Source organism: Lissotriton helveticus, chromosome 9 (assembly GCF_964261635.1).
Source record: "Lissotriton helveticus chromosome 9, aLisHel1.1, whole genome shotgun sequence".
Taxonomy (NCBI): domain Eukaryota; kingdom Metazoa; phylum Chordata; class Amphibia; order Caudata; family Salamandridae; genus Lissotriton; species Lissotriton helveticus.
This window is the reverse complement of record NC_136070.1, coordinates 1,093,597,883-1,093,625,071: the sequence shown is the minus strand read 5'-3', so window position 1 is coordinate 1,093,625,071 and position 27,189 is coordinate 1,093,597,883. Positions and strand designations below refer to the sequence as shown.

Below are 27,189 nucleotides of genomic sequence, written 5' to 3'. Positions count from 1 at the left end.
ACCCGCCCCACCCCCTTCAGATCCCACTCCTCCAACTAACAACCTCAATGCCTGGAACCCAATCACCACTGAAGACACCATTCGCCTCATGAACTCAATCCACTCTGGCTCGCCTTCTCACCCCTGTCCCCACCACATCTTCAACAAAGCTGACTCCATCATCGCACCCCAACTCCGCGATGTCATCAACTGCTCTTTCAACTCTGCCACCATTCCAGTAAACTGGAAACACGCCGAACTCAGCGCCCTTCTGAAAAAACCCACAGCAGACCCCTCAGACCTGAAAAACTACCGACCCATTTCCCTCCTCCCTTTCCCGGCCAAAGTCATCGAGAAAGCCGTCAACAACCAGCTCGCCGCCTTCCTTGAATCCAACAACTCCCTTGATCCATCTCAATCCGGGTTTCGAGCCAAACACAGCACCGAAACCGCCCTCATTGCAGCAACCGACGACATCCGAGCACTCCTGGACAACGGAGAAACAGTGGCCCTCATCCTACTGGACCTTTCTGCCGCTTTCGACACAGTCTGCCACAGCACCCTTATACATCGCCTCAGCAACATCGGCATACAAGGAAAAGCCTTGGACTGGATCATCTCATTCCTCGCTGGGAGAACTCAAAGAGTCCGACTTCCCCATTCTACTCAGAGGCCACCGAAGTCATCTGCGGCGTACCTCAAGGATCCTCACTCAGTCCCACCCTCTTCAACGTCTACATGAGTCCTCTCGCCTCCATCGCGCGTCAACACAACCTCATCATCATCATCATCATCTCTTACGCCGACGACACCCAGCTAATCCTTTCCCTCACCAAAGACCCCAACACCGCCAAAACCAATCTTCACGAAGGCATGAAAGAAGTAGCTGAATGGATGAAACAGAGCCACCTAAAACTCAACTCAGACAAAACGGAGGTGCTCATCCTAGGATCTTCCCCCTCAGCTTGGGACGACTCTTGGTGGCCTTCCGCTCTGGGCACAGCACCCACACCCACAGACCACGCACGTAACCTTGGCTTCATTCTAGACTCTTCTCTCTCGATGTCCAGACAAGTCAACGCCGTCTCGTCCTCCTGCTTCAACGTCCTTCGCATTCTCAAAAAGATCTTCCGCTGGATCCCCCTCGAGACAAGAAAGACTGTCACCCATGCACTGGTCACGAGTCGACTGGATTATGGTAACACACTTTACGCCGGAATCACAACAGAATTACAGAAAAAACTCCAGCGCATCCAAAACGCGTCAGCGAGACTCATATTAGACATCCCGCGCCAAGATCACATCATCGGACATCTAAAAGACCTCCACTGGCTTCCCGTCAACAAAAGAATTACTTTCCGCCTTCTCACCCACGCACACAAGGCCCTCTACAATCTAGGACCCGAATGCCTCAACACTCGACTGTCCTTCTACAAACCCACCCGTCAACTAAGATCGTCCAATCAAGCCCTCGCCGCAGTCCCGCGCATCCGGAAATCCACCATGGGTGGCAGATCCTTCTCCTTCCTGGCTGCCAAGACCTGGAACTCACTCCCCACCCACCTCCGCCTTACTCAGAACCACATCTCCTTCAGAAAAGAACTAAAAACCTGGCTATTCGACAAATAATGAACCCCGTCCTCTAGCGCCTTGAGACCCTCTGGGTGAGTAGTGCGCTGTATAAATGCCCGAACTTGAACTTGAACTTGAGGGTTTTAGTTCCAAAAAGGGAAATGCCCTTTTCCCTTTTACCTTCCCTTACGCTGAACGCACTCTTGTCTTTCACATTCTCTTCGGGAAACTTTGTACCCCTCTTGTGTTACGAATATGAACTTGCCATGGCCCCCACGTTTTGTTACACATGAACTTGAGGTTTCACGACCACGTCCCTTATTAGGGTAGTCTAGGCTTACGGTCTGAGCCTTTTCCGCCTTCTTTTACCATTTTATCTGCCATTTTTGATTTGATACTAATCTGTTCATGGCAAATTCCTCTCACTTTTTTCTGTTGCAGGCATCAGGAGCCCAATATTAACCCAATAGGAACGATTTACAGATCCCACGAGCAAGAGGCTGCTAGATACTGACGGAGACTAATATTGTCCAGTGAAAAGATGTTCGATTAAGCGATATGCGTTTTTTTTTACTCACATTTAAGTGGTCCTTACTTGCCTCTATACCAATACGGAAATTAATAAGTGTGGACATTGTTGCTATAGCCCTGAGGAAGTCTTTTTTTAGGATGTACCAAAGACGAAACATGCATGTTGGCTGTAGTGTTGTGATCTAAATACAAGATACACATTCTTGAAGAAAATTGGCTTACAAGTCCATGTGGAGAAAAGAATCAAAGAAGAATAAAATATACCACGGACATTCTATTTGGACAATTGTCATTGCTTGAACTGAAATATTCATGAGTCTTGTGTAATTATATGAGAAAAGTTACATAATTCTTTGCTCAGGGAGACCAATTAAAAAGACTATATTAACGCAATTGTAACAGATTGCAATTAGGCAGCACAGGGTGGTGGCGGTCTGGGATCCCTTAGTAGCATAGTGTAAAATAATTACTATTGAAACACCTAAACCATCAGACATTGCTCAGGAAAACCTTACTACCCAACTGTTGGAATTCATGAACTTGAGGTTTCACGACCACGTCCCTTATTAGGGTAGTCTAGGCTTACGGTCTGAGCCTTTTCCGCCTTCTTTTACCATTTTATCTGCCATTTTTGATTTGATGCCAATCTCTTCATGGCAAATTCCTCTCACTTTTTTCTGTTGCAGGCATCAGGAGCCCAATATTAACTTCTCTTTATCCTTTTGGTATCTGCTACAGTCAAGGTACCTTGTAGTCTCTCCATCCAGTCTAAGGGAGAGGAGACACCTTCCACATGGTCAGCTATTAATCCCTTCCACGCGGGGCTAAATACCCCGCGGTGCGGGGGGGGGGGGGGAACACGCGTCGCCGCGGTGCTCGTGACGAGCCCAGCTCATGATGCTGCACAGTGGAGCTGTGCTCATGACGAGCTGGACTCGTCATGACTCCGCCCACTCCAATAGAATGCCCGCACAGCGGGGAATTAGCCGAGCATGGGAGGGCCGCAGCAGTTATGACGAGCTCAGCTCGTCATGAGCACAGCTCCACTGTGCCTCATGACGAGCTCAGCTCGTCATGAGCATGGGAGGGGTTAAGCTAGCCACCTCTCCTTGTTCATGCCACACCACCTGGGGACCAGAAGGATGCATAATTTTCATCTCCCTCCTCTGTTTCATAGCCAACTGTGTTGGCTGCCATTTCTCATAGAGGACATCAGCAAGTCTACGGGGCCGACAACAAGTTGACCCACTCACACTGCCAGGAATTTCCCTTGTGCTTCCTCTTACCCTTTCCCTGTGAAATCAGCATTTTTGTTCAGCTACCTCAAGGTAGCATCACTATGGAGGTAAAGCTTGGACTCATCTGGGGGTTTGTCCAATCCTCTCTTTTTATATTGTCCGTTTGCTGTCCAGCTGCTGCGCTCCACCCATGGTGAGACCATCAAACCTTGATAGTGCAACTGTCCTCAAGTAACCTGAGGGCCTGCGTCAGCGCTGGCCAGTGAATAAATGATGCTGTTAGGTCTTTTGGACTTAAGTTAAAACATGTATGCCGCTCGGGACCCCTTGGCCGGCACTAATCGCCCCATTTTAGAAAAACCAAACTGAACCTGCAGCCATGTCCCAGGATGCCAGTAAGTGCCTCAAATGCAAACCTTTCCAGCTAAGAAATGCTATTCCTATTCGAAGGATGGGACAAATAAAATTGACTTAACAAATCAGAAATTCTAACTTAGTATTTCTGATAAGAAATTAAGTTCTCATTGTATCACTCAAAAAAAGTGCAATTTTTTTCTTTCAAGAGCCACACATTATACTTAAGCAGTGTACTTACAGGCAATTATAAACAAATTCTTACGATTTTGATGGATATATTTTTTAAGGCGATTCCTTAGGGCGGTTTTCACCATCTCGCTTTGCACAGAGTTATTGCATCCGAGTTACAAGCTCACTGTTGAGTATCACTGTCCACAAACTCCTTAAGTTCAACTTTCTTTCTGCACTTCATAATTCCAACAGGCACCGCTGTGAGGTCAACAATCAGCACTACAGACTGGACGACACCTCAAGATTGATGGGGTAACTGAATATATAAAACATCCCAGTGGTGGGCACAGAGTGGCCTCTGTTCCTCCTCTCCCCAGATCCCCATCCCCAGATCCCCATTTTCTGTACATTGCCACTTTCCCTTTATTGCTCCTGCAGGCCTGTTCATGGCAGGCCAGCTCTGCGCCTGCCCCACTGTCTCCTCGGTTTCTCCAAGCACTGATTCATGCGTTCCCTCCTGCCCCCCCCCCCCCCACCTCTTTGCACACAGGGCCAATATACACATTTTCGAAGATTAATGGCCTTCGCGCGCTGCGTCTATTAAAATGGATTGCTCTGGTTCCGTGTACTGGTTTCACCCCGACAAGTACATATCTGGGTGGGAAAGGATTATACATTACTGTCGTTTTTGCCTTTCCAGAACCTTTTTTCCTAGCTGAGATTTTCTGAGATTTCCCACACCCCTTCACGAAGCACTAATTTGCATTTTTTTCATGCTGAACTACAGCAGATTTACTGCCAAAGGAGTTTCACTCGAAAACTTCTAATGTTTTTGTAGTCGATGTTTTGCAATTCATTCTTTATTAATCACCGGTTTCGATGAAACATTTTATTAGGAAGAGTTCTGTTTGGCTGCAGTAAACTTGTACGGCCAGGGTTTTGTTTGTTACCACAAATAAATTGCTTTCTTTTTAAATATACACCACACATGTGGAATTGATCACGCGCTGCGTGTAGCTTGGAACTGGAAGGACTGCCTCGTGGTTTAATTTTACACATCCTATAGCTGACAGACTTGGTTCTGCTACCGCTGTATAAAGGCAGAAAAAGTCCCTACACAGCCTCACACCTGGACTTTCACCCCATCATTTCAAATAAAGTTCGCAAAGCAAACGCAATGCATCTACTGAAGCCAAACCAAGCGCGTTAAAAACAGAGAAAGCAAAAAGAAATTCCAATTGGCCAACAGAATGCACGTTCTGAAATTTGAGGTATTGCTTCTAGGAAGTCCAGTATCCATGTCTGTCGACGTCATGTGTTCCTCCTCTGCCAACACGTGCCTTTATACCACCAGCCCTGCTTCTGTGAATAGCTGTTCCTCTGGATGAAATATAAGCTACAAAGGCCTCCCTTGTGCAAGGCCAGGCTCCTTCTTACAAAAGAAAGTGCAGTAAATGAATTTAGACAATGACATCATGCTCAGTCGACCACAGAATACTAGGTTATTGCGGAAGGTTATAAATAACTATATGTATTTAACGCATTGTGTACCACTTATGGTTTCTAGGCACTGACAACTGGTGTTAATCACTATAGAGGGAGAGGAGTTGTCCTAACTGCTAGAGTGGTCAACCTCGAATCTGGGGAACTGGGATCGAGTCTCGGCAATGACGCTGAACATACTGTGATTCTGGGTAAATCACTTAGGGCTAGATGTAGGTAATTCCCATTTACAGACTCTTTAGCGCCAAGACGCCTTTGGGCATTCGCGCGCTCTACAAATTGACAAATCAAATCAAATCATTAAATACTGAATTTTACCGATTCGGTATTTAGGAGTCTGTAAATGGGAAAGGGGCAGATTTAGGTAATTCCGAATTCAGGAATGCCGAATCTGTAAGATTCGGTATTTACCGATTCGGTAAATACCGAATCGGTATTGCCCATTGATTCCTATGGGCCTTGAAGCCCATAGGAATCAATGGGCAATACCGATTCGGTATTTACCGAATCGGTAAATACCGAATCCTGCAAGGGTGCAGGGGGTGTCACTTTGACACCCTCTAGCACCCCAAGTACAGGCTTGTGTGACATGTGGCACACATACATGCCCTAAGGGCATGTCTGTGTGTCACATTGCACAGGTGTGCATGCACACCTGAATTCGGTATTTTACCACGCAATAGGATTGTGTGGTAAAATACCGACTCTTAAGGGCCTGTGCCACTCTCAGGAGTGTCAGCTACATATGGATTTACCGATTCGGTAAATATACTGATTCGGTATTTTACAGAATCGGTATATTTACCGAATCGGTAAAATTACCGATTCTTAAAATTACATGCTCCTACATCTGAAAACCCAAATACCGGTCGGTAACTGCCGAAATCGGCCGTTACCGACTGGTATTTGGGCTCCTACATCTGGCCCCTAATCTCCCCGTGCCTACCAAAAATGGATGTGTCCTAATGTAACGCAACTGGTGCTATGTAAAGCGCTTTGATACCCGATTCGGGTCAAGTTTGCGCTATATAAAACTCTGTAAAATAAAGAAAATAAAAACAAATACACATCAATGGAACTTATTTTGTAACCTGTGATCTCCAAGCTGCACAAAGATCTCAGCAATGGATGCATTGGTCCACTGAGCTATCCTACTGAGATGATCTAAGGAGAGGGTAATGTCACCAGACTGAAGAGCTTAAAACGACTCGGAAAACGACAAGTTTGTTGTTTCTTCACACTGCTTTTGGTTTTCCCTCAAACATCTCAACCCTGTTAGTCAAATATGTCCAGACCTGGAAGAGGTTTTGAATGTTATTTAAAGAAGGGGAGGAAGTCTGCAACTACTGTTGACTAAGCATTGTTTATGATGTCAAGGCGACAGCTTTAGAAACCATATAAATATTTTTCATGTATCATACTCTAGGCTACATGTGATTTTTACATGTGACCGCCGTCCCAAACAGTCATCTGCTGCAGGAGGCTTTGAGAGGAGTTTGTTTTCCAAAACAAAAGAACCAATGAAGGCTGCAGACAAATGAGATGATGTGAACAACAAGAAAACCTAGGGGTCTCTGTAGGAAAGTATCATAGAAATTCCTATTTGCTTAACCCGACGTCTAACATAGTACATCTGGTTAGAGTTAAGACTCAAAAGTTCTCACAAGACACAAAAAACCTCAGGTAGGGGGCCACCAGTGATTGTAGATCAACAGAATCTTTTATAGGATTCCCATCAAAGACTTGTGATGATCAATGTTATCATTTGGTCATCCTTAGGGTCGTGTGTCTCTGGATCATTGAGACAAAGATCGTACCCTATGGTGGACAAGGGTTGCGACCCGCAATCACTGTTGGACCATATGATAATGATCTGATGGGTTCTAGTGCAGTGCAGAAACACAAAAAGTGGTGAATTAAAATAGGATAGAGAACCTAGAGAGGAAATTTTAATAGGGAAGGTCTTTTCCTGTTAAAAACAAGAACAGCGCAATAACATAGCAGTTTAACCAAATATCTGCAAGGGGGCCAACATGTTTCAGCCTAATGGGAAAAAGGGGACCCATGCTTTCTTCAGGGCCTCTGTTCTCAAAAATAATGCTACTGCTTATAGTGTGAATAATGTGCCAAAGCAAAATTATCAATAAACAAACGTGAATAACATTCTGTAACAGCAAAGGATATATATTTCCGACATCTGTTAATTCTCCTCCGTGACACCTGGTGTATTAATTACATCTACAACAAAAAACACACATAGTGACCCCACTGTAAAGATTAATTGTGAAAGATCATATCCATAGAGCGGGTTCTCACATGTCCTGAGCCAGGTCCAGGAGAGGTGAGGTCTGTTCCCCGGACAATCTGGGTGAGTAGATCATGTCCTTACAGTATAATATTTTGGACAGGTGATCTTTCACAATTAATCTTTACAGTGGGGTCACTGTGTGTGTTTTTTGTTGTAGGTGTAATTAATACACCAGGTGTCACGGAGGAGAATTTACAGATGTTGGAAATATATATCCTTTGCTGTTACAGAATGTTATTCACGTTTGTTTATTGATAATTTTGCTTTGGCACATTATTCACACTATAAGCAATAGCATTATTTTTGCGAACAGAGGCCCTGAAGAAAGCCTGGGTCCCCTTTTTCCCATTAGGCTGAAACATGTTGGCCCCCTTGCAGATATTTGGTTAAACTGCTATGTTATTGCGCTGTTCTTGTTTTTAACAGGAAGAGACCTTCCCTATTAAAATTTCCTCTCTAGGTTCTCTATCCTATTTTAATTCACCACTTTTTGTGTTTCTGCACTGCACTAGAACCCATCAGATCATTATTATATGGTCCAACAGTGATTGCGGGTCGCAACCCTTGTCCACCATAGGGTACGATCTTTGTCTCAATGATCCAGAGACACACGACGCTAAGGATGACCAAATGATAACATTGATCATCACAAGTCTTTGATGGGAATCCTATAAAAGGTTCTGTTGATCTACAATCATTGGTGGCCCCCTACCTGAGGTTTTTTGTGTCTTGTGAAAACTTTTGAGTCTTAACTCTAACCAGATGTACTATGTTAGACGTCGGGTTAAACAAATAGGAATTTCTATGATACTTTCCTACAGAGACCCCTAGGTTTTCTTGTTGTTCATCTAATTCTACAAAGGGTTACTACCTAGGCTGGTCTTTAAATATCCCTTAGGCCCTTCACCCATGTTTTGTTATTTGTAAATGAGATTATGTGGCAGAAGAAAAGTCACTTACAAAAATATCATCCCAATCTTACCATCAAAGCGAGATTTTTTGAAAATTATACTTAGGACAAAGCATTTCTGTCATACACTATGTTGTTGAGAACATTGTAAAACTCACTATGAACACAACTTGAGGAACGTATACTAACTGGTCAGGTAGCAGGTCAGATAAATACTCCACTTTGTTTGTTTTCTTTCGAGTTGTGTGCATGTCCCATCTCTCTGTGTTTGACTAGACACAATTTGAAGCAAAGTTAAAGTTTTATATTTCTTGTGCTGTAATTCTGATCCCTTTGTTAGCAATCCAGTTATTTGCTGTCTCCATTCATGCTGTTCTTCTACAAATAAATATGAATCAAAAAAATTTGGGGGCAAAAAGGAGTGATTTTGAAAATGTAATTACAAGAACTACAGATCAGTGTTTGGATTCATGACCCAGTGGAGTCAAGTAACGGAACAGGAACAAGTGAATACCCTGCTTGGACGGTTCAGTTACTATCAACTTGCTATCATTATTTTACCATCAAAATTGGTGTAGAAGCTGCTGTTCTATTCTACAGAGATTCACAACAATTCCCACAATGATATCTGCAATCCTCATTAAAAACACACACACAAGGCTCTCTGCTGTCCCTGCTTCTATGAAAAGGACAGCCCACTTCAGGCATTGGCTCCCTTGCACTGGGAGTGATGGCATTTTGCCTGATCGCATGTGCACATCCACCTAAATAGAAGTACAAAAGGGCTGGCCGGCCAATGCGTTTTCCATTCCATTTTGTGTCCCTTTTATTTTTTATTCACACTCGTGTGCTTAAAATACGTGTTTAAATTAAAGTAAAGCCAAAAGTGCCTTTTCTTAGTGTTAGTTAAAATCATATTTTACTGCGATATGCATTAAAACTATGAAGGATTTCTATACCTCTTTTAAGCACACTTGCCTGCTAGGAAGCACCCATATTGTTTTACTAAAATAATATGCAATCGTTATTTTTGAAACACATTTTTATCAGAAGCATACGGCTGCGATGATTTAGGTGGTAACTTTTTTTCTTTTTCCTTTCTTTTTCCTTTTCGGTATATTTTTGCAATATGGTCTTAAAAAAAGGCTGTCATGGCCAGCCGGACCTATTGCCTTTGCCAATGCTTGTTCAATAATACAGATGTCAGTCTTGGAAAAAAGTAGTTAAATGGTTAAAACAGTTACTAAGATTGCCCCAAAGATAAATGGATGGACAAAATTGATGGATGCAACTCAACCAAGTTTAAAATTGTAATTGTTCATTAAGACTCCTCTGTTGTCTTAGAGTACAATTCGAAGATAGATCTTTGATCCTTTCAGTCAGGGAGCATCCCCTATGGAACCTTATTAGAACATGACCATGCACTTAGAAAATCTACCATCATCAGATATTTCCCAAGATGCTCAAGGTCTTGGTTTGTATCATTAAGTTGAGCATCTGTGGGGTGCGAGTACACTAACCAGTGCATTAAACATTGCATAAGGGTCATTGGTGGCATGTATTCCCATGTACAAAAAAACATAATAAGCTCGCATTCAACCTGTTTCTCATATTGCAAGCCGATTCCAAGGAAATGTTAAGCAAAATATTTCAGGCCAGACTATTTTTAATCTCATTTCCCATTTCCACTGAAGCCACCACATTATAACCGCTGTTAGATTTGTCTTTGCTGTCTAGTTATATTCTCTATCTTTGGTCTGTGCCATGCATTTTTCAAGTGGTGGCTGCCCGCCTGTTGCCTGTAGGTGGCTCCTATTTAACATCTTTTTTTGTGAAGAAAACTGTATGTTGCTCCAGAGAGCCGCTTAGGCATGACCTAAATGTAGAAACACTCATGCTTTGGAACCGCTAACCCGACTACTACACATGTGTGCAGCTACCAACTCCATCATCTCTGGCGAACTACGTAGGCTTCAATACTTCTTCTCTACGCATAGGATTCCTGATACAGATATTGCTGTCCCATGGTGGCTAGCCTATCGGGTGCCCTCAAACTATCTGATATGTAGAGATATCAATTCGAAAAACAGATTCCGTCCACCGGCTCTGCCTCACCACCCTTTATTTATGAGTGGTAACACATCTTCTATTTCTGCTTCTTCAATCTCTCTGCAGGCCTCACAACAATCCACTGGAGACTTGCAAGGAGTTAGTTAAGTTTTTGGAAACTTTCATGAATTCAATCTAATAAATCTATATACTGGGGTGCTGGTTAAGACCCTCACACATCTTGTTCCTAAAGATTTCCACTTAAAATATATAGCCTTACATGTTTAATCTCCCCTCCCTCTAACTAACTACTTGTCAAGTTATTTTAATCCCTTCTCGCATTTCTACTCCTTTTTATGTTCCGACTCCGTACTACGTCTGAGGGGCGTCCACAAAGGGCTCAGCTTCCCTCCAAGTACGTTTACGAAGTTGCTGAAAATAGCACAGAAAATGTTGCAGCCGACTTCTGATCCAAAAGGCTTTGAACGAGTGAAGGAGTCAGGGAGAGAAAAAAAGATTCCTGAAACTCAGAGGCGGGGTTTATAGTCCAGTTTTTGCAATCTACAAAGAGGAACCTTTGAAGTGAAAAAAAGAGGAACCTTGTCGGCCTTTTGGGTGGCATGCAGGGAGGGGGGGGGAGATTTAGGGGAGCACAAAAACAATGTTGCAACCTTTCTGGCTCCAACACTAGGGAGTTATCTTCTGAAAACACGGGATCTTTCTACCCACGCAAAGCACATTTTTGTTCAATGCTGGGTCATTACTCACAAAATGAGCTGGTGTTTTCATAGCCTGCTCGACACCTCCAGTGAAATAATACTGCAGCAAGATGTCAAACCTCCCAGCTACAAGCTGAGTGATTTGTAGGGCTGGGCACTCACTATTCTTCATGCGGAGGAAATCTGAACACAGCTCTGTGGCTAAAATGAAATATAGAATCAGATTCTATTGAAAATTATTCACACTTAATCAGGCAAGGTCAGGCAATCCTGCACCCCTTGTCTCTGAGAGAGCACCAACGTAAACCATCTCTTCACATCACTTTTTAGGCCGAAATTAGATTCAAGTCGCTTGTTGAAAACTCATCAGCTTCTGCCTTCAAATCTCAGTAACTTTATAAAAGGATATACTTGAAAACTTGGCAGATGTTTTTTACTACACTCTCCACTTATTACAATTTTTCTAAGGTTGCATTCCGACTTTCAACTCTTTAATCACAAAAGATATCTTGGTATCAATACAGACACACAACATTGCAAACTTTATACCAGTTGATTGCTAATGTATAGATTTCAGGAGGGGTGGTGTTTTATAAACAGTCTCTAAACGTTCCTGTATAATTAATGCGATTGTTGGTAACATTCTCGTCATGACATTTAAACGAATGTTTATATATTTTTGTATACGACTGCAATAAGAGCTTGATTTCATATATTATTCAGGGATGTAAAGAGATCATAATGTATACTCTTTTATATTGCCTTTATCCAAAGCATTATACGCACATGCGCATACACACACGTCTAGAGATATACACATTGATTTATTTTCAGAGCTTTTAATTTATATAGGGGGACACTTACTTGTGGCAAAAGGTCCAAGGATCCGTGAGAGAGGCTTCTAACAGCACAGCGCACTTTGGAATCAGCACAGCGCACTTTGGAATCGGCGTACGAGGCTCCCAGCTGACTGCTCGCCGCACCCGCTCCGCGGGTGCCGCTTCGCTGGTGTGCCCCTGTCCCAGAATCTGCGTGGGTGTCCACGTGAGGTCTTTGGCGGAAAGGCGGTAAGGGGCGCGAGGTAACCGGCGGGGCTGCGAGCGTGCAGGGACTTCATTTCCCAGAAGTCCCTGTGAGACCAAGGAAGAGCTTCCGGTCCGCTCTCCCTGCTGGCCCGCCCCCCCGCCCAAACCGCCTCCTACATAACACTATCTTACTCCCGCAGCGCGGGACGCAGCCCGGGCGAAGACTAGGCAAAGACAGGGCCGTTTTAGGCCGTTAGAGACCGAGTAAGACCGGACCGGGCCATTTCTCTTGGTTTTTATCTGTGCGTTTCTGTAGTCTGCTTCCCTGCTTTGTTTGTTTATTTTATAATCTTGTTACATAATGTCATCTCGTGAAACTAGGAGTAAGGCTACAAAGACCTCCAAAAAAGCCACAGGCACTCTAGATGATTTTATCACCAGGACCAGTCTTTCTATTGATAATGAAATAACTAAACTTCAGCACAAAGTATCAATAGAATTAGAGTGTGCCAGGAGGCTTTCAACTGAATTTGCTCTCATGAAAAAATCCTCCTTAGGCAGCATTGCTACCTCCAAAACTCCCGACCGTATTACTGGCCCAAAACCAATTATCACTTTGGCCGAGGTTCATTCAACAGTAGAGGAAACAACTCCTCTTATTAATCATGATCCCATTGGCCCTTCCGTTAGCACTGAATCTGGAAGTCCGCGATTATTGAATTCTCCAATAAAGAGTATTGAGGTTAAAATAAATGGGGTGACTCGTAAGCAATCGGTCGAGACAGAGTCTAATAAAAGTCTGTCATTCGCTAAGTTACCATCAAAGCAAAAGAGAAAACGCAAACATCTAACTGCCTACGCTAGGAAAAAGGCAAAAGTTGCACTTAGACATAACATCATGGGGGGTACTCCAAGTATACCTAGTGTATTAGTTGATAACACCATACGTGATGTAACCGTAGAAAGCATTAATGATAGCGTAGATGAGCAAATCTCTATTGCATTGGTTGACCATTCTGTCCATGAGGGCCAAATACTCTCGTTTGATATGTTACACCAAGATGGTGGAAGGGAAGAATTTTTAAAATTAGTGTGGGAGACGCTTAAGACATTACTTAGACCATTGGAAGTCCGGCTAACTGGCATTGAGAACCAGCTACTGGAAGTCGAGAAAAGTGTTATTACCCTGTCAAGTTTGAGCCTTAATTGTACTGAAGTGACTGGGGCCCCTCAACAAGCTCCAGTTCCCCCCCCGGTTTTTTCAATGAACGCAAATCCAACAAATGGTCAGGAAAAAAAGGAGGGGATAGTAAGTAATATAAATAATAAAAAGCCAACTAGCACTAATGATAAATTAAATCCAGATCCCTTAACTTCCACAACTGCAAATACCACTACTAAACCCTCGCAGAAAAGTTATGGTCATAATAATATATCACAATTGCCAATTCACACCATTAGCCACCCTTCGAATCAGAGTGTACCGGCTTTAAAAATTATTCCATCCAATCCGCCTGTACTTCCTTATATCACCCCTGCAAGCAATCAATTCTTACCTGAGAGACCTCTTGTAAATACCACTCATAAATCAACCTTCCAGTCTAGCCATACGTACAGCAACTTTAGAGGAGGGTATATAGACCTGCCACCTGACGCCAGTCCATTTGTAGCTGTTCTCACAGGGGTGCCTGAATTGGATAGCCAATATGAGGAGAACTTCCAATCCCTAAAAAATAAAGTCATTTTCTGGCTAAATACTAACATACCCACGGTTCAGGGCCAGCAGCCGATGATGGTGGCTGCCTAGAGGGAGAGCTCCGCGGCTGAAGCGGCCTCCAACGAAATCCGACTAGCTATCCGAGACAATTATGTCCCAAGCGGGAAGGTACTGACGCCCAGGACCGGGCGGCAGAGGTACGGCCAAGCGGAAAGAAAATCCGTGAACGGGGAGCCGAGATATCACTGACCCCGAGCAGGCCCCGGAGGGGATCCCGAGCCGGACACTGGCCTGGACGAAGAGCCGGCAGGAAGTGAGCCGATCTGGGCGGAGGGCCGCCGGAAGCGCCCGCCCGCGACACCTACGGAGAGGGAGAATCCCCGACATCCTGCAGAACTGTCCAGGCATCAAAAGCCCCGAGCGGGACCCCGGGGGCCCCCGCGCTGAGTGGCGGAAGACGGATCAGGCGACCGGAGGAATCAGGCACGGACGTGCGGAGGGGAAGAACCTGAAACGGTGCCCGCCATCTTGGGGACCCGGCCGGGTCCCCATGCACAACAGATCTGGTGCTGACATCGCCGAGGGAAAGCAGGTACCGTCGCTACGCGACAACAAGCCACCCGAAACAGCGACCCACGGCTCCGGCGTACTGCACGCACGAGAGGACACGAGGGCCATTATACAACTAAGCGTGACGCCCTCTCCCCGGCAGCTGCGACAGGGGGCAAAGACAAAGGCCTACACACAGAACTGGCGCAGGCAGCGCTGAGGACACGTAGATACCGTCGTTGCACAGCGGAGCACCGCCTGGTACAGCGCTACACGGCTCACAAACCCCCCCCCCCTGTGTGGGAGCGCAATACAATCACAAGCGGGCACAGGGGCCCTTTTGAGACACTAAGTGGAATACTACCCCCGGGCAGGGGCCGAGGTGACTGGGAGAGGGGTAAACACTGCAACAGCGGCAGGGGAAAGAGACTGAGGATTAACGAGACAGCTCTCGGCGCAACAGCTATTGAGGGGGCATCTCCGCGGCCCGCGACCCGTCGATACCACGAGGTTGGGCAGAGTGCAGTCCAGCGGCCTCGCATATAGCTGAACAGAGGGGCCCCACGCCGCCACGTAACAAGGCCGGAGGCGAGCCGGAGGTGCCATACCGGGGCCCTGAGGGTCACGACCGAGAGTGGACTGCGCGCTGTGTGAGTCCGGGAAACTGGTGTGACGAGGGGCTGCCCCGGAGGAGAGTAAGGGGCACGGCTCCACGAACAAAATGGCTGGAAAGGGGCCGAAGAACAACACGACGCAGTCCCGCCTTGACCGCTTCGCATACGAGAAGCCCGCCACACCCCCGCCGGATGCCAGGACACAGGTGGGCAAGACAGTGGAGGCGACGGGGAGCAAGAAGGCTACCCTGGACGATGTCATGCGGGCCCTCACACAGGTGCAGGCCACAGTGGGGTCAATCTCGGCCGAAATCACGCTGATTCGGGCAGACTTCCACAAGATGACGGAGAAAGTGAACACGATGGAAATCGTGACAAAAGCCTTGGTGGAAGATGTGTCGGAGATACAGACTAATATGGATCGTCTCTCGAAAGAGAATAGGGAGCTGAGAGACAAGCTTGATGACCAGGAAGGACGCTCGAGACGGAACAACATCCGTATAATTGGTGTGCCAGAATCGGAAGACACGAGGTCGATGGACCTATATGTGGAGAACTTAATCAAACAGCACCTACAACCTAAGGGACTCTCCAATTTTTTCACAGTGGAGAGGGCGCACAGAGTCCCTGGAGGGCGCCGACAAACGGGTGCTAACCCCAGGCCGATTATAGCACGACTCTTTAATTTTAGAGACCGAGATGCCATATTACAGGCGGCAAGAACCTCACCCCCCATTAAAATTCAAAACGCCACGCTAGCATTTTTTCCAGACTACACGGCGGAGGTCGCGAGGAGAAGGAGAACTTTTTTCGAGGTCAAAAAAGAACTAAGAGCCAGAGAGATCCCTTATTCAATGCTCTTCCCAGCAAAACTTCGGGTAGTAGCCGACAATAAGACTTGGTTTTTTGACACCCCGGAGGTGGCACAGGATTGGCTGGAGGGTTGGCGGACGACAGGCCTCCCCCGTCGCTCCAACAGACAAACCAAAAACCGTAATGGTGGATCACAGCAAGGCCTGCAATCAAATGGTGCCGAGGCGGAGCCACTTTCGCCATTGCAAGAAACTCAGGAGGGGGGCGATGACGAAGAACAGTGATCCCCGGATACTGTACATTTGAACTGATATTGCCGCGGCCCGAGAATGCCGCCCTGGACACTGGGCTGAGGGCCTCCGCGGCCAAGGAGGGGGCCGCCGACCTCGGAGAATCCTTCACCCCAGCGAGCAAGTACTATGTTATGGGTTGGGTTCAAGCACTCTGCTGAGTTGGGGGGGCGGGCAGTTGTAAGTCCGTTGAGCAGGGGGGCAGGGAGGGGGGGAGTTGGGGGTAGGATGGGGTTATGGTTCTTAATTTCTACACGGGGTCAAAATTGCTACGAAGGGGCGCATGGGCACAGAATGTTAAGGTCAGGATGCTGCACGCAGAGTCACTACACGGACCTCCTGGTCCTCCTTGCGCATGATTTCTCAGTCCGCATACACGAACACGATGGGGGAGGGCACTGATGTAGGGCGGGAATCGCTGTTGAGCCTCATGTCCTGGAACGTGAGAGGTCTGGGCGACAAGATTAAGCGAGGGCTGGTTCTGCAAAGTATAAAAAGACTAAATCCCGACCTGGTCCTACTGCAAGAAACACACCTCACAGGCACGGCCACAAGGGCCCTGGACAGGAAGGGCTATAGCATGGTGGCCCACTCAGAGTTCACGAAGGGGTCCCGGGGCACCGGGATACTGATTCACCGCTCGTCCAGGTTTATACTCCAATCAGTTGCAATGGACACACAGGGCCGATTCGCAGCGGTACATGGACAATGGGAGGGAAAACCACTTAACATAGTATCAGTATACATCCCGCCGGCACTACACACTATAGCCTTCACGGAACTAGGTAGATTCCTATTAGACCTTCCAGAGGGGGCCCTTGTGCTGGGCGGGGATTTTAATGCAGTGGCGCAAGACTCCCTAGATAGACACCCAACGCGTACACAAACACAGGCACACTCCAAATTGCAGGACTTCATGGAGGCACAGGGCTTAGTGGACATATGGAGGCGACTCCACCCAGTAGACCGGCAATACACATATTACTCGGCAGTTCACGACAGCCTGTCGCGGATTGATTATCTAATGACATTGGAAGGGAGTCTCCTCACTTTCACTGACTCTCAGATTAGACCGCGAGGGGTCTCCGATCACTCCCCGCTAACACTGACTCTCTCCAGTCCGGAAAGAACCCGTAGGCGTATCTTCCCTATCTACCCGGGGTACCTCGGAGAGCCTGGCATCGCCAAGGCCTTGAAGAGAAGTACACGATCATATCTCGACGAAAATGTAGGTTCAGTGGAATCGCCTACGGTCCTCTGGGAGGCCTATAAGACGGTACTCCGCGGGCAGGCGATCTCGGTGATAGCGCAGTACAAGCGCACACGGCGTCAGGAACTGATAGGTCTGGAGGGACAACTTGACAAGGCAACACAGGACCACGAAGGGAACCCAACTGGGGACACACAACACGCGCTCCGATTGGCCCAGCAGCGCCATACCGACTTTCTGCGCCACAGAGTAAGGGAACATATGTCAGCAACTATGAGTAGGGTATACGACATGGGCGACAAAGCAGGGAAGCTCCTGGCATGGTTGGAGAAAGCGCGGGGAGGTCAGAGGGCCATACTCCAGCTGAAAGACCCTAATGGGGAGTTGCATTCTAGCCCGGCAACAATAGTGGAACTCCTGGCAGACCACTTCCAATACGTGTACACCCCTGAGTATGAGGTCACGCGGGAGATGGCGGAGAGCTCGCTCATAGGAGTACCGATCCGCACTCTCACCCCCGACCAACGTAACGAGCTTGAATCCGACCTGACAGCGGAAGAAATACAGATAGCCATAACAGCACTGCACCCGGGGAAAGCACTAGGCCCCAATGGTGTGCCGATAGAATGGTACAAAAGTATGTCCGAAACGTTATCCATACCATTGCTTGATATGTTCCAGGAGTGTCGGGAAAAGGGACGACTGCCCCCTGACCAACGCACGGCCACGATAGTCGCGATACCCAAGCCCGGCAAGCCCCCTGAGGACTGCGGATCGTACCGCCCGATCTCCCTCCTTAACGCTGAGAATAAAATCCTGGCGAAACTATTGGCCACCAGGCTCCTGCCTCACCTGACGCATTTGATACACCCGGACCAGTCGGGCTTCATGCCGCACCGGAGTACGGCGCTGAACCTGAGACGGCTCCACGGGGTGCTGGCCAGAGCCCCGCGGTTAGAGGAACCAGCGGCGGTACTGTCACTAGATGCCAAAATGGCGTTTGACATGGTGGAGTGGCGCTATCTCTTTGCGGTCCTGGAACACATGGGTATTGGCCCGGTGTTCATATCATGGGTCAGACTACTGTATACCGAGCCCGTGGCGAGGGTAACCGCAAATGGACACGTATCTCGGGAGTTTTCGCTGGCGCGGGGCACGAGACAGGGGTGCCCACTCTCGCCACTACTGTTCGCCCTCGTACTAGAGCCCCTGGCCACAGTTATTAGAACCACCCACCTGCTGAAAGGCGTAAATTGGGGAGGCGGTTGAGAAGATAGAGTCTCACTATACGCCGACGACATGCTCGTCTACCTCATGGACCTCACGAACGGCATCCCGGTCCTACTGGCACTGTGCGAAACCCACGGTACAGCCTCAGGGTATAAACTTAACTGGTCCAAGTCCATAATCTTCATGGTGCAGGGCGACCTGTCAGCGTTGCCTGAAGATTGCCAATTGCTCGTAGAACGCCTCTCCTTTAAATACCTAGGGATATGGATCACGAAGGACCACTCAACCTTTGTTGACCTGAATCTCAAGCCCCAGCTGGACAGGCTAAAGGCGGATGTGCGTCACTGGAAAAATCTCCCCTTAACACTATTAGGTAGAGCAGCGCTCTTCAAGATGATGGCGCTGCCACGCTTCCTTTATATCCTGGAAAACACGCCGGCAATGGTCCCCGCATCGCTCTTCCGCCACGTGGCGGCGCAATTATCCAGCCTCCTGTGGGGTGACAAACCGGCGAGGGTGGCGCAATTGAAATTAACCAGAGACTGGTACAGTGGGGGAATAGCCCTCCCTAACCTCGAATTGTACTACTGGGCCGCTCACCTCAAGGTGATCAACCAATGGGTCCACGCGGCACATGACGATCCGGCATATGAGGCGGATAGGCACCAGCTGGGCACATCCACCCTTCTGGCACCACTCTACGACAAAGGACTAGTGAGAAAGTTGGTGGGACCTACCAAACACACAGTAGCCATCTGGCACAAGGCGCAAAGACGGCTGGCGTGGGAGGGAGTGATCACTAACCTTACGCCACTGTGGGACGCCAAAGCCCTCGGCAACCTGCGCAGCTCAAAAGGGTTTGACCAATGGGATACCATTGGGATCTCTACGGTGGGCGACCTATGGACAAGGGATGGAGTGCTCTCCTTTGCAACCCTGAGGGAGCAATATAACCTAGAAGTGACCGAAACATATAGGTACATACAGATTAGACACGCGCTCTTGTCGGTATTAGAGCCAGGGGTGACGCTTCCGGAATCAGCCCCGTTAGAGGACCGATTGCTTACGGACTACATGGAATCCAGTGCAACCTCCCTCACTTACCGCAAACTGATGAACAACTTACCGGATCCCCTTGAAAGGCTGAAGGGATACTGGGTGGATGAGGTAGGAGGCCTGGATGAGGCAGAATGGAACGCAGCCCTGGCGTCGCCCAGAGAGGCGGGCATCTCCACCCGATTCAGGCTGGTCCAACTCAAAGTACTGCATAGAGTCTACTACACACGCACTACACTATACAAAATACACAGAGCAGAGCACCCGTATTGCCTGAGGGAATGTGGAGAGGAGGGTACACTGTTCCACACTATATGGACTTGCCCAATCATACAGGACTACTGGAGGCGTGTCACACGCACGATCGGTCAAGCCCTCCAGAACCCGTTCACGCCTGACCCCAGAATTTGTCTCCTGAATGTATGGGGCCCAACAGATTTAACAATGAATGCAAAGGGGTGGGTGATCATTGGCGTAATGATGGCGAAGCGAGATATCGCGAAAAATTGGGGAGCACTAGAGGCACCGACACTAGCGCAGTGGTGCAGGAATATGGACATGCTCATGGTGACAGAGAGGGCAGTATATCAGCAGAGACATAATCCACGTAAATGGAACAGAATTTGGATACCATGGAACACATACAGGGGGGACATTTGTGAACCTTTGCCTGAAGAGGAGGATGGGGATAGCTCAGGGGACGAGGAGGATCTGGTGCACTGAAGGGGGAGGAGGAGGACCCCGAGACACAGAATGACCCCGGGAACTGGGGGACAGGCCTAGAAGAGTGAATGGTATTATTAGAGACTGGCTTTAGGGCTGATGAACGAATGTATACACACCAATGCTGCAATAGCCTACAGTGCGAGCTCAATCAATGCAACCCGTGAAGTAGCAAGTTTTATGTTGGGGGGGGGGAAAATAAAAAGTTGCTCTATTAATCGTAGGCAGCTGAATGTTGACGCTGCTCTACAGAATGATTGTTGTCAAATGTATAACATGTGATAGCAACAACAAAAATAAAATGTAAAAAAAAAAAAATACTAACATACCCATTCCGAACCAGATGAAAAGTAAAATCCTTATGGTTCGGAGGGTACCGTGGGTAGGACCTATGATCAAATCAATCACGGGCGATTGTATTGTTATATCCTTTGAGGAACCCCACAGTGTTGAACAGATCTGCAACTGGAAATCGTATGGTGCAACACATCCCATCGAAGTCAGGCCCCTATCTTTTTTTTACCCTCCACCTAGATCCATTCAATACGGTCCCAAGTTGAACCCCGTCAATCAGTACTATGGCTGTGCACCTAATCTGGCCAGACAGGGTAATTATAACATGTGGACTGGCATCCCCACTTTCAATAGATTCAGTTGTTTGGATGCAGTTGATTGACTTGGACCTATGCCTGATTGTATCTCTAAGTTGTATGACACCTTCTGTAATATGGATAAAGGTAATCTCCATCTCACAAATGTCCTACAATTGCATGATGATGACTAGGTTACTGAGGATAGGATGTATAGGACCACCTCAAACCATAAGAAAATGGAATTATCACCAATAGCTGGAAATTTATGTTATGGACTAGTTAGGGGTGATCCGGACGGGGGATTTGATATTGTCGTTGGAGAAGGAGCAAAAGATATAGAGAAAGACATGCCAAACTTCCAGTTAGACAGTGTACCTAAACAACGTGCAATCAAACTTCTCCCTGACGACCAGAGCATACCACCTTGTCTATTTATTCTATCGTGGAACATTGCAGGTGTTGGTAAGAATTTAAAAGACCCCGACTGGGCAGACTATATTGACTCCTGTGATATTTGTCTGCTACAAGAAACCTGGGCGACTGAAGTTCCACACCGGGTTGGTTTTAAAACTTATGGTACCAAGGCAGTTCAGTCTGACAGGGGAAGACCATCAGGGGGTCTAATTATTTGGCTAAAAATCACTCTGGTCATGCAGGTTGAATTTATTGATTACAGGCACCTCAGACATCTTGGCCCTAAGGATCATTCCCCCCAATGGAACTGAATTCTATATCATCAATGTCTACAATAGACCGACCGGCCATTCCAAGGTTTCGTCAACACTTGAAGCCTTGGATCTCCTCTTGAATAATGTAGTTGGAGACACCCCGGTTATTTTGGGAGGAGACTTAAACTGTAATTTTGAACCTGTTCCGGGCATCTCTGATGTTTTTGAAGACGAAGACCAAGCGTTTAAAATTCCCCAGCTTGAGACTTCAAAAGTTGTCAAATATTCGATCTTGGCGGGCCAACTTCTAAGATTAACTGTAGACCATGGTCTTAGAGCATGTAATGGCCGCCTCCCATCGGACATGCAAAAACAAGCAACCTTCCCCAAAGCCAAAAGCAACCTAGACTTTGTACTCGTTTCTCTTAGCATCTGGCATTTTTTGATTGATTTGAAAGTGACAAGTAGGGGGGAAAGTGATCACTATCCTTTGGAACTTTACATCAATGTGCTCATGGTTAGTGACACCATCCCAACATCAGCTGAGATCACCCACGGAAGCATGTGTGAGGACGTCCACATAAATAACAATAGACGTGCAGTAAAATGGCCTCGCGTTTTGGCGGATGGTAAGGCATTAGCGTTGGTGTATTCTCTTTTCGAGCAAACATTTGCACATATAGTTGACCTCACCTTCCTACCTGAGCACTTTGATTATTTCATTGAACTCCATGATGTCTTTTTTAAGGAAATAAAAACATGTCTGTCAAAAATGCCAAGAAAAAAGCAACAAAACACAAGAGTGGCCACTCACGGAAAACTTTGGTATGACCACTCATGCAGGATTGCAAAAAGAAACTTATTGCTTGCTATCAAAAACAAAGCAAAGGAAGAAGTTAAACTCGCAAGGGCAGAATATAAACGTGTACAAAAAACATCTAAAAAACTTTGGGATGAATCAATTTGGGCTGAAATGTTAGCTGCTGCAAAAACAAATGATAATGTTGGCTTTTGGAGGCTGGTGGCAAATGGGGGGCATGCTGGGAGAGCCGTGAAAGATGTATACCTGGATGAGATGACCTGGGTAACTCACTTTACATCTCTCTATAAACAATATGAAGGTGACAATACCAGGAACATATGGTCCCCTCCACCTATTGAATCCCTTAACTTTACATTGGAGGAGACAATAAGGGCAATCAACGAACTTAAACACTCCAAAGCCCCTGGTCCTGATAAAATACCGGGGGACCTATACAAACACGACGTTGATGTCTGGGCCCCTTATGTGAACCGCTTGTTCAATGTCTTATCTTCAAACTGTAGCTTTCCAGATAGTTGGCGTGCAGCGGAGGTTGTGCTAATATTTAAAAAGGGGGATAGACTGATACCTTCCAACTATAGACCAATCAGTCTAATGGACACGTTACAAAAATTGTATGCCAAACACCTGCTATTTCGGATCAACGACTGGCTGGAAGATTCTAACATAATCTCCAAATTCCAAGCTGGATTTAGGAGCAAGACCAGCACCATAGATCAAATTTTTCGATTTTGTTGTTTGATCTGGAAGTATGTGCACATTAAAAAAGGTCACCTGTATGTAGCCTTCGTTGATTTGAGGGCTGCATTCGATCTTGTCCCGCGCAGTCTGCTTTGGAAAACTCTAAACGAAGCTGGTCTACCGGGATGCCTCCTAGCCCAAATAGTTGAGCTACATGCTGATAATTTTGCAAACGTTAGGTGGGGTCCTAATGGTGAGTTGACACGCAATATTCCTATTGAATGTGGGGTTCGCCAGGGGTGCGTCCTGGCCCCTACTTTGTTCTCTTTGTTTATTAATGATGTCCCTGAACATTTGAATGCCTGTGTCAATGATTCCCCGCAGCTTAATGGAGAAAGGGTGCCTGCGCTGCTCTTTGCAGATGATACTATTCTTATATCGCAAACAAAAAAGGGCCTCCAGGCACTCCTTAACTCCTTCAGCTGCTATTGCTCGACCAAGGGCTTGGAAATTAATGCTGATAAAACGAAATGCATGTCACTAAATCCGAGTATACCAGACAGAGGGCTTTTGACCTTGAACAATCAAAAACTAGGTACCGTAGAAAACTTTTCATATTTGGGTGTCGTACTTGATTCGAAACTAAGTTGGAAGGCCCAAATCGAGAAAAGTAAGATATCATATGCTCAAAATGTCAAGCCGATTTTATGCAAAATGAATGCCAGCACAAGCAAAAGTGTAACCCCTGTTTTAGAACTTTTTAAATTTAAAATCCAATCTGCTGTCTTATATGGAGCAGAGATATGGGGCCCTTGGGCAAAAAATAGTTTTCAGAGCATGGACAATAAGTTCATGCGTGCCATTGTAAGAGTTCCAAATAGTACACCTCTTTTACCCCTTCAACTTGACCTGAATTTTAAGAGAACAGATCACTTTGCTATCTTAAGACCACTAATATTTTGGGTTAGGCTTTGGACCACCCCGGAGCTGATAGAATATAGAAATGGTCTACAAGAACTGTTGATTCTTGATTCTCTCAATTCCATACAATGGTTAGTGCACATTAAAAAATGGTTTACACTCCTGGGCTTATATTCAATGTGGGAGACTCCTGATAAAATGCCTATCTCCTCGAACCTAATAGTCAAGCGAGCCTTTTGGACTCACATGAGTGGAAAAATAGTGGAAGGAAGTAGTGTTGGGTCCGCAGTTCAGGCTTTTTTATCATTTAAGGATGAGTTCCACTTCGAATTTTTCCTGGACGAAATAGAGCCACCCATCGCAAAGACCCTCTATTTAAAGTTTAGATATGGGATACTTATGTTGAACCACAACACAGAACGATGGGCACAAAAAAAAAGGCTGGGTGAATCGAACGTTAAAATGGGGTGTTGCCCTATGTGTTCCAATGCCTGCATAGAGAACGAGGTTCACATGTTCTTTGTTTGTAGTGCATACATGAATGCTAGAAAGAAATGGCTAAAACCAATGTGTAATCTCTTGGGGACTAGATCCTGCTCTTTAGCCTATAGGATCATGAAAAGTAATTCAACCCAGTACATTGTATTTAGCATAAGTAAATTTCTTTATTCTGTTTATATAATCCGTAAGAAACACGGACAGGTACTTTGAGCTGGATAGGTGTACATGTTTACAAAACCTTCAAATTTTAATGAAATGTTTTAAAAAAATGAAAATGTAAAAACTATTTTTTCCCCAAGTACCATTTCTTAAATTAATTGTTGTCATGCATATTGTTGATTATTTATTTTCTGTGTATGTATGTGACTTTTATGGCCAAAATGGCCGAAATAAAGAAATAAATAAATAAATAAATAAATTTATATAGAATAAATGGGGAATTATTCTTAACAGTTATCAAATCGGCAACTCATATGATGCACTGATGCTACAACTTGTGCCCCCACGCAAACAGCAAACCAGGACGCCCATGCACGCGATCCATAAATTACACTGATGGTCCACCGTGTACAAAAAACAGGCACACATCAGGAGCGCAGACATTACTGATGCTACAGCTTGTGCAATCCCACAAACAGGTGATTCAAAATGTACTGGTGCTACAACTTGTGCAATCACCCAAACATTTGACCAAGAACGCATAAACTGGCGACCCAGAATTTACTGAAGCTACACCTTATGCCCCCACACAAACAAGCAAATCAGAACGCACGTGCACACGAGCCATAAGTTACACTGATGGTCCACCTTGTACAAAAAAATACAAAAAACACACAACCACACAAACAGGCGAATAGACGTTGCTGATGCTACAGCTTGTGGAATCCCACAAACAGTTGACCAAGAACGCATAAACAAGCAACCAAGAACGCATTAACAGGTAGCCTAGAACGCCAAACAGGCAACCAAGAACACCTAAACAAGCAAACAGGAACGCCTAAACAGGCAAACAAGAGATGACAAAGAACTCATAAGCAGGCGACCCAGAAGTTACTGATCCTACACTTTGTGCAAGTGCACAGATATGTGACACCGTTGTTAAACTGATGCAACAACATATGCAGTCGCACAAACAGTTAAGTGATGCAGTTAGGAATAGCTTTGATGATGGAACATTTTGTTGACAAACAGTATTGTTTACCAATGACATATTTAGTCGCCTCTTCGCTGAAAGACATGTATTTACCTGCTGCACTGGAGTGTATCTAACCGTGTGGGAATAGTCATAGTTGTCAATGATCTCGAAGTCCTTCACCGCGTCCCCATCTGATGGGCCGCTGAACTTTACATCCACGGGGGCCTTGCCGGCACCCTTGGTGTGGACGGTGAAATGGGTTGGCTTCCCGTTTTCAATGCCTAGATTGAGACACAAAGCAAAACAAGTCAAAAGATTGGATGCAAGCAACTGGTGCTCTGTTGAATCCGCACATCAAGGTATGAGGAAGGCGTCTGTGCTGTCCATCACTTAAAAAACACATAGCAAGTACATCTCGTAAAGATTGTAACACGTCCATAAATAGTCTTTTCGGCGCCCGTTGCCCTCACCGCTCACTTTGAGCTCGCAAGAAACAGAATCCAAGCAGTGATCTGTTGCAGCTTGTACTGTACCGATGTACCTGTTCCAAAATAATATTTTTCAATCAACACGCAGAAATAAGATCTTACCGGTTTTGCTCAGCCCGGGACCTTCAGCTTTCACCTTGCTGGCGTCGTGAGAAGGGTCCACTTTGACCCGGAAGGGGCTGGATGGAATTTCCTGCGTTACAAAAAAACAATGTTTCAGTCTGCCAAGCTGGGCACAGGTTCAGAATTTACCTGCCAGCGTCTATTTTAAGGCTGAGATGAAGTATCCTGTTTCGTACTGGTTTGTCTCATCCTCCTACTAAAAACTGCTTGGGATAGCTTGCCAAGCGCCTACAGGGATTCACGATCACATTAAATAAATGCGTTCGCCCGTAACAAATCTGGCTGTGCAACACAGCTCTCTAAAGTTACCCAAATCCATCTGTGAGTAGCTTATCCAACCCAATTAGCTCATTTCAATTCTGGTAACTGTAGTCTCTGCTAAATTTGTGCAGGTAATTACAAGTGCTGATCATCAGCATTCTGTTTGGGACGCAGGGATTTTTTTCTTCACTTTCTTGCTTTGATACAGAACAAGAGAGAAAGATATAAAAGGGAGAAAAAATGAAGAATAGAAAGATAGGAAAAAAATAAAGGGAGAAAGCAGTGATGAAAAAAACACGCGTGAGTCAAACAAAAAGACAGGAAACATAGGGCGATAGACGAAGAAATATTCGGTAGAATCAAAACTAAATAGCCTTGGTATCTTGCAACTGTGTCATTCAGCAAGGACGTCGGTGCCCTGTTAAGAAAAA

General features: G+C 46.1%; 1 protein-coding gene across 3 annotated transcripts in view; it reads right to left on the bottom strand.

Moving 5' to 3' along the window:
- Nucleotides 1–27,189, bottom strand: part of FLNB (filamin B) — a 530,593-nt gene that overhangs the window by 225,074 nt on the left and 278,330 nt on the right. For all 3 annotated transcript variants that reach the window (XM_078661490.1, XM_078661488.1, XM_078661489.1), the window contains exons 17-18: nucleotides 26,477–26,567; nucleotides 25,998–26,167 (exon numbers count right to left, since the gene is read on the bottom strand). In XM_078661490.1, the coding sequence (XP_078517616.1) occupies nucleotides 25,998–26,167; nucleotides 26,477–26,567 (261 nt within the window). The remainder of the gene's footprint in view (nucleotides 1–25,997; nucleotides 26,168–26,476; nucleotides 26,568–27,189) is intronic.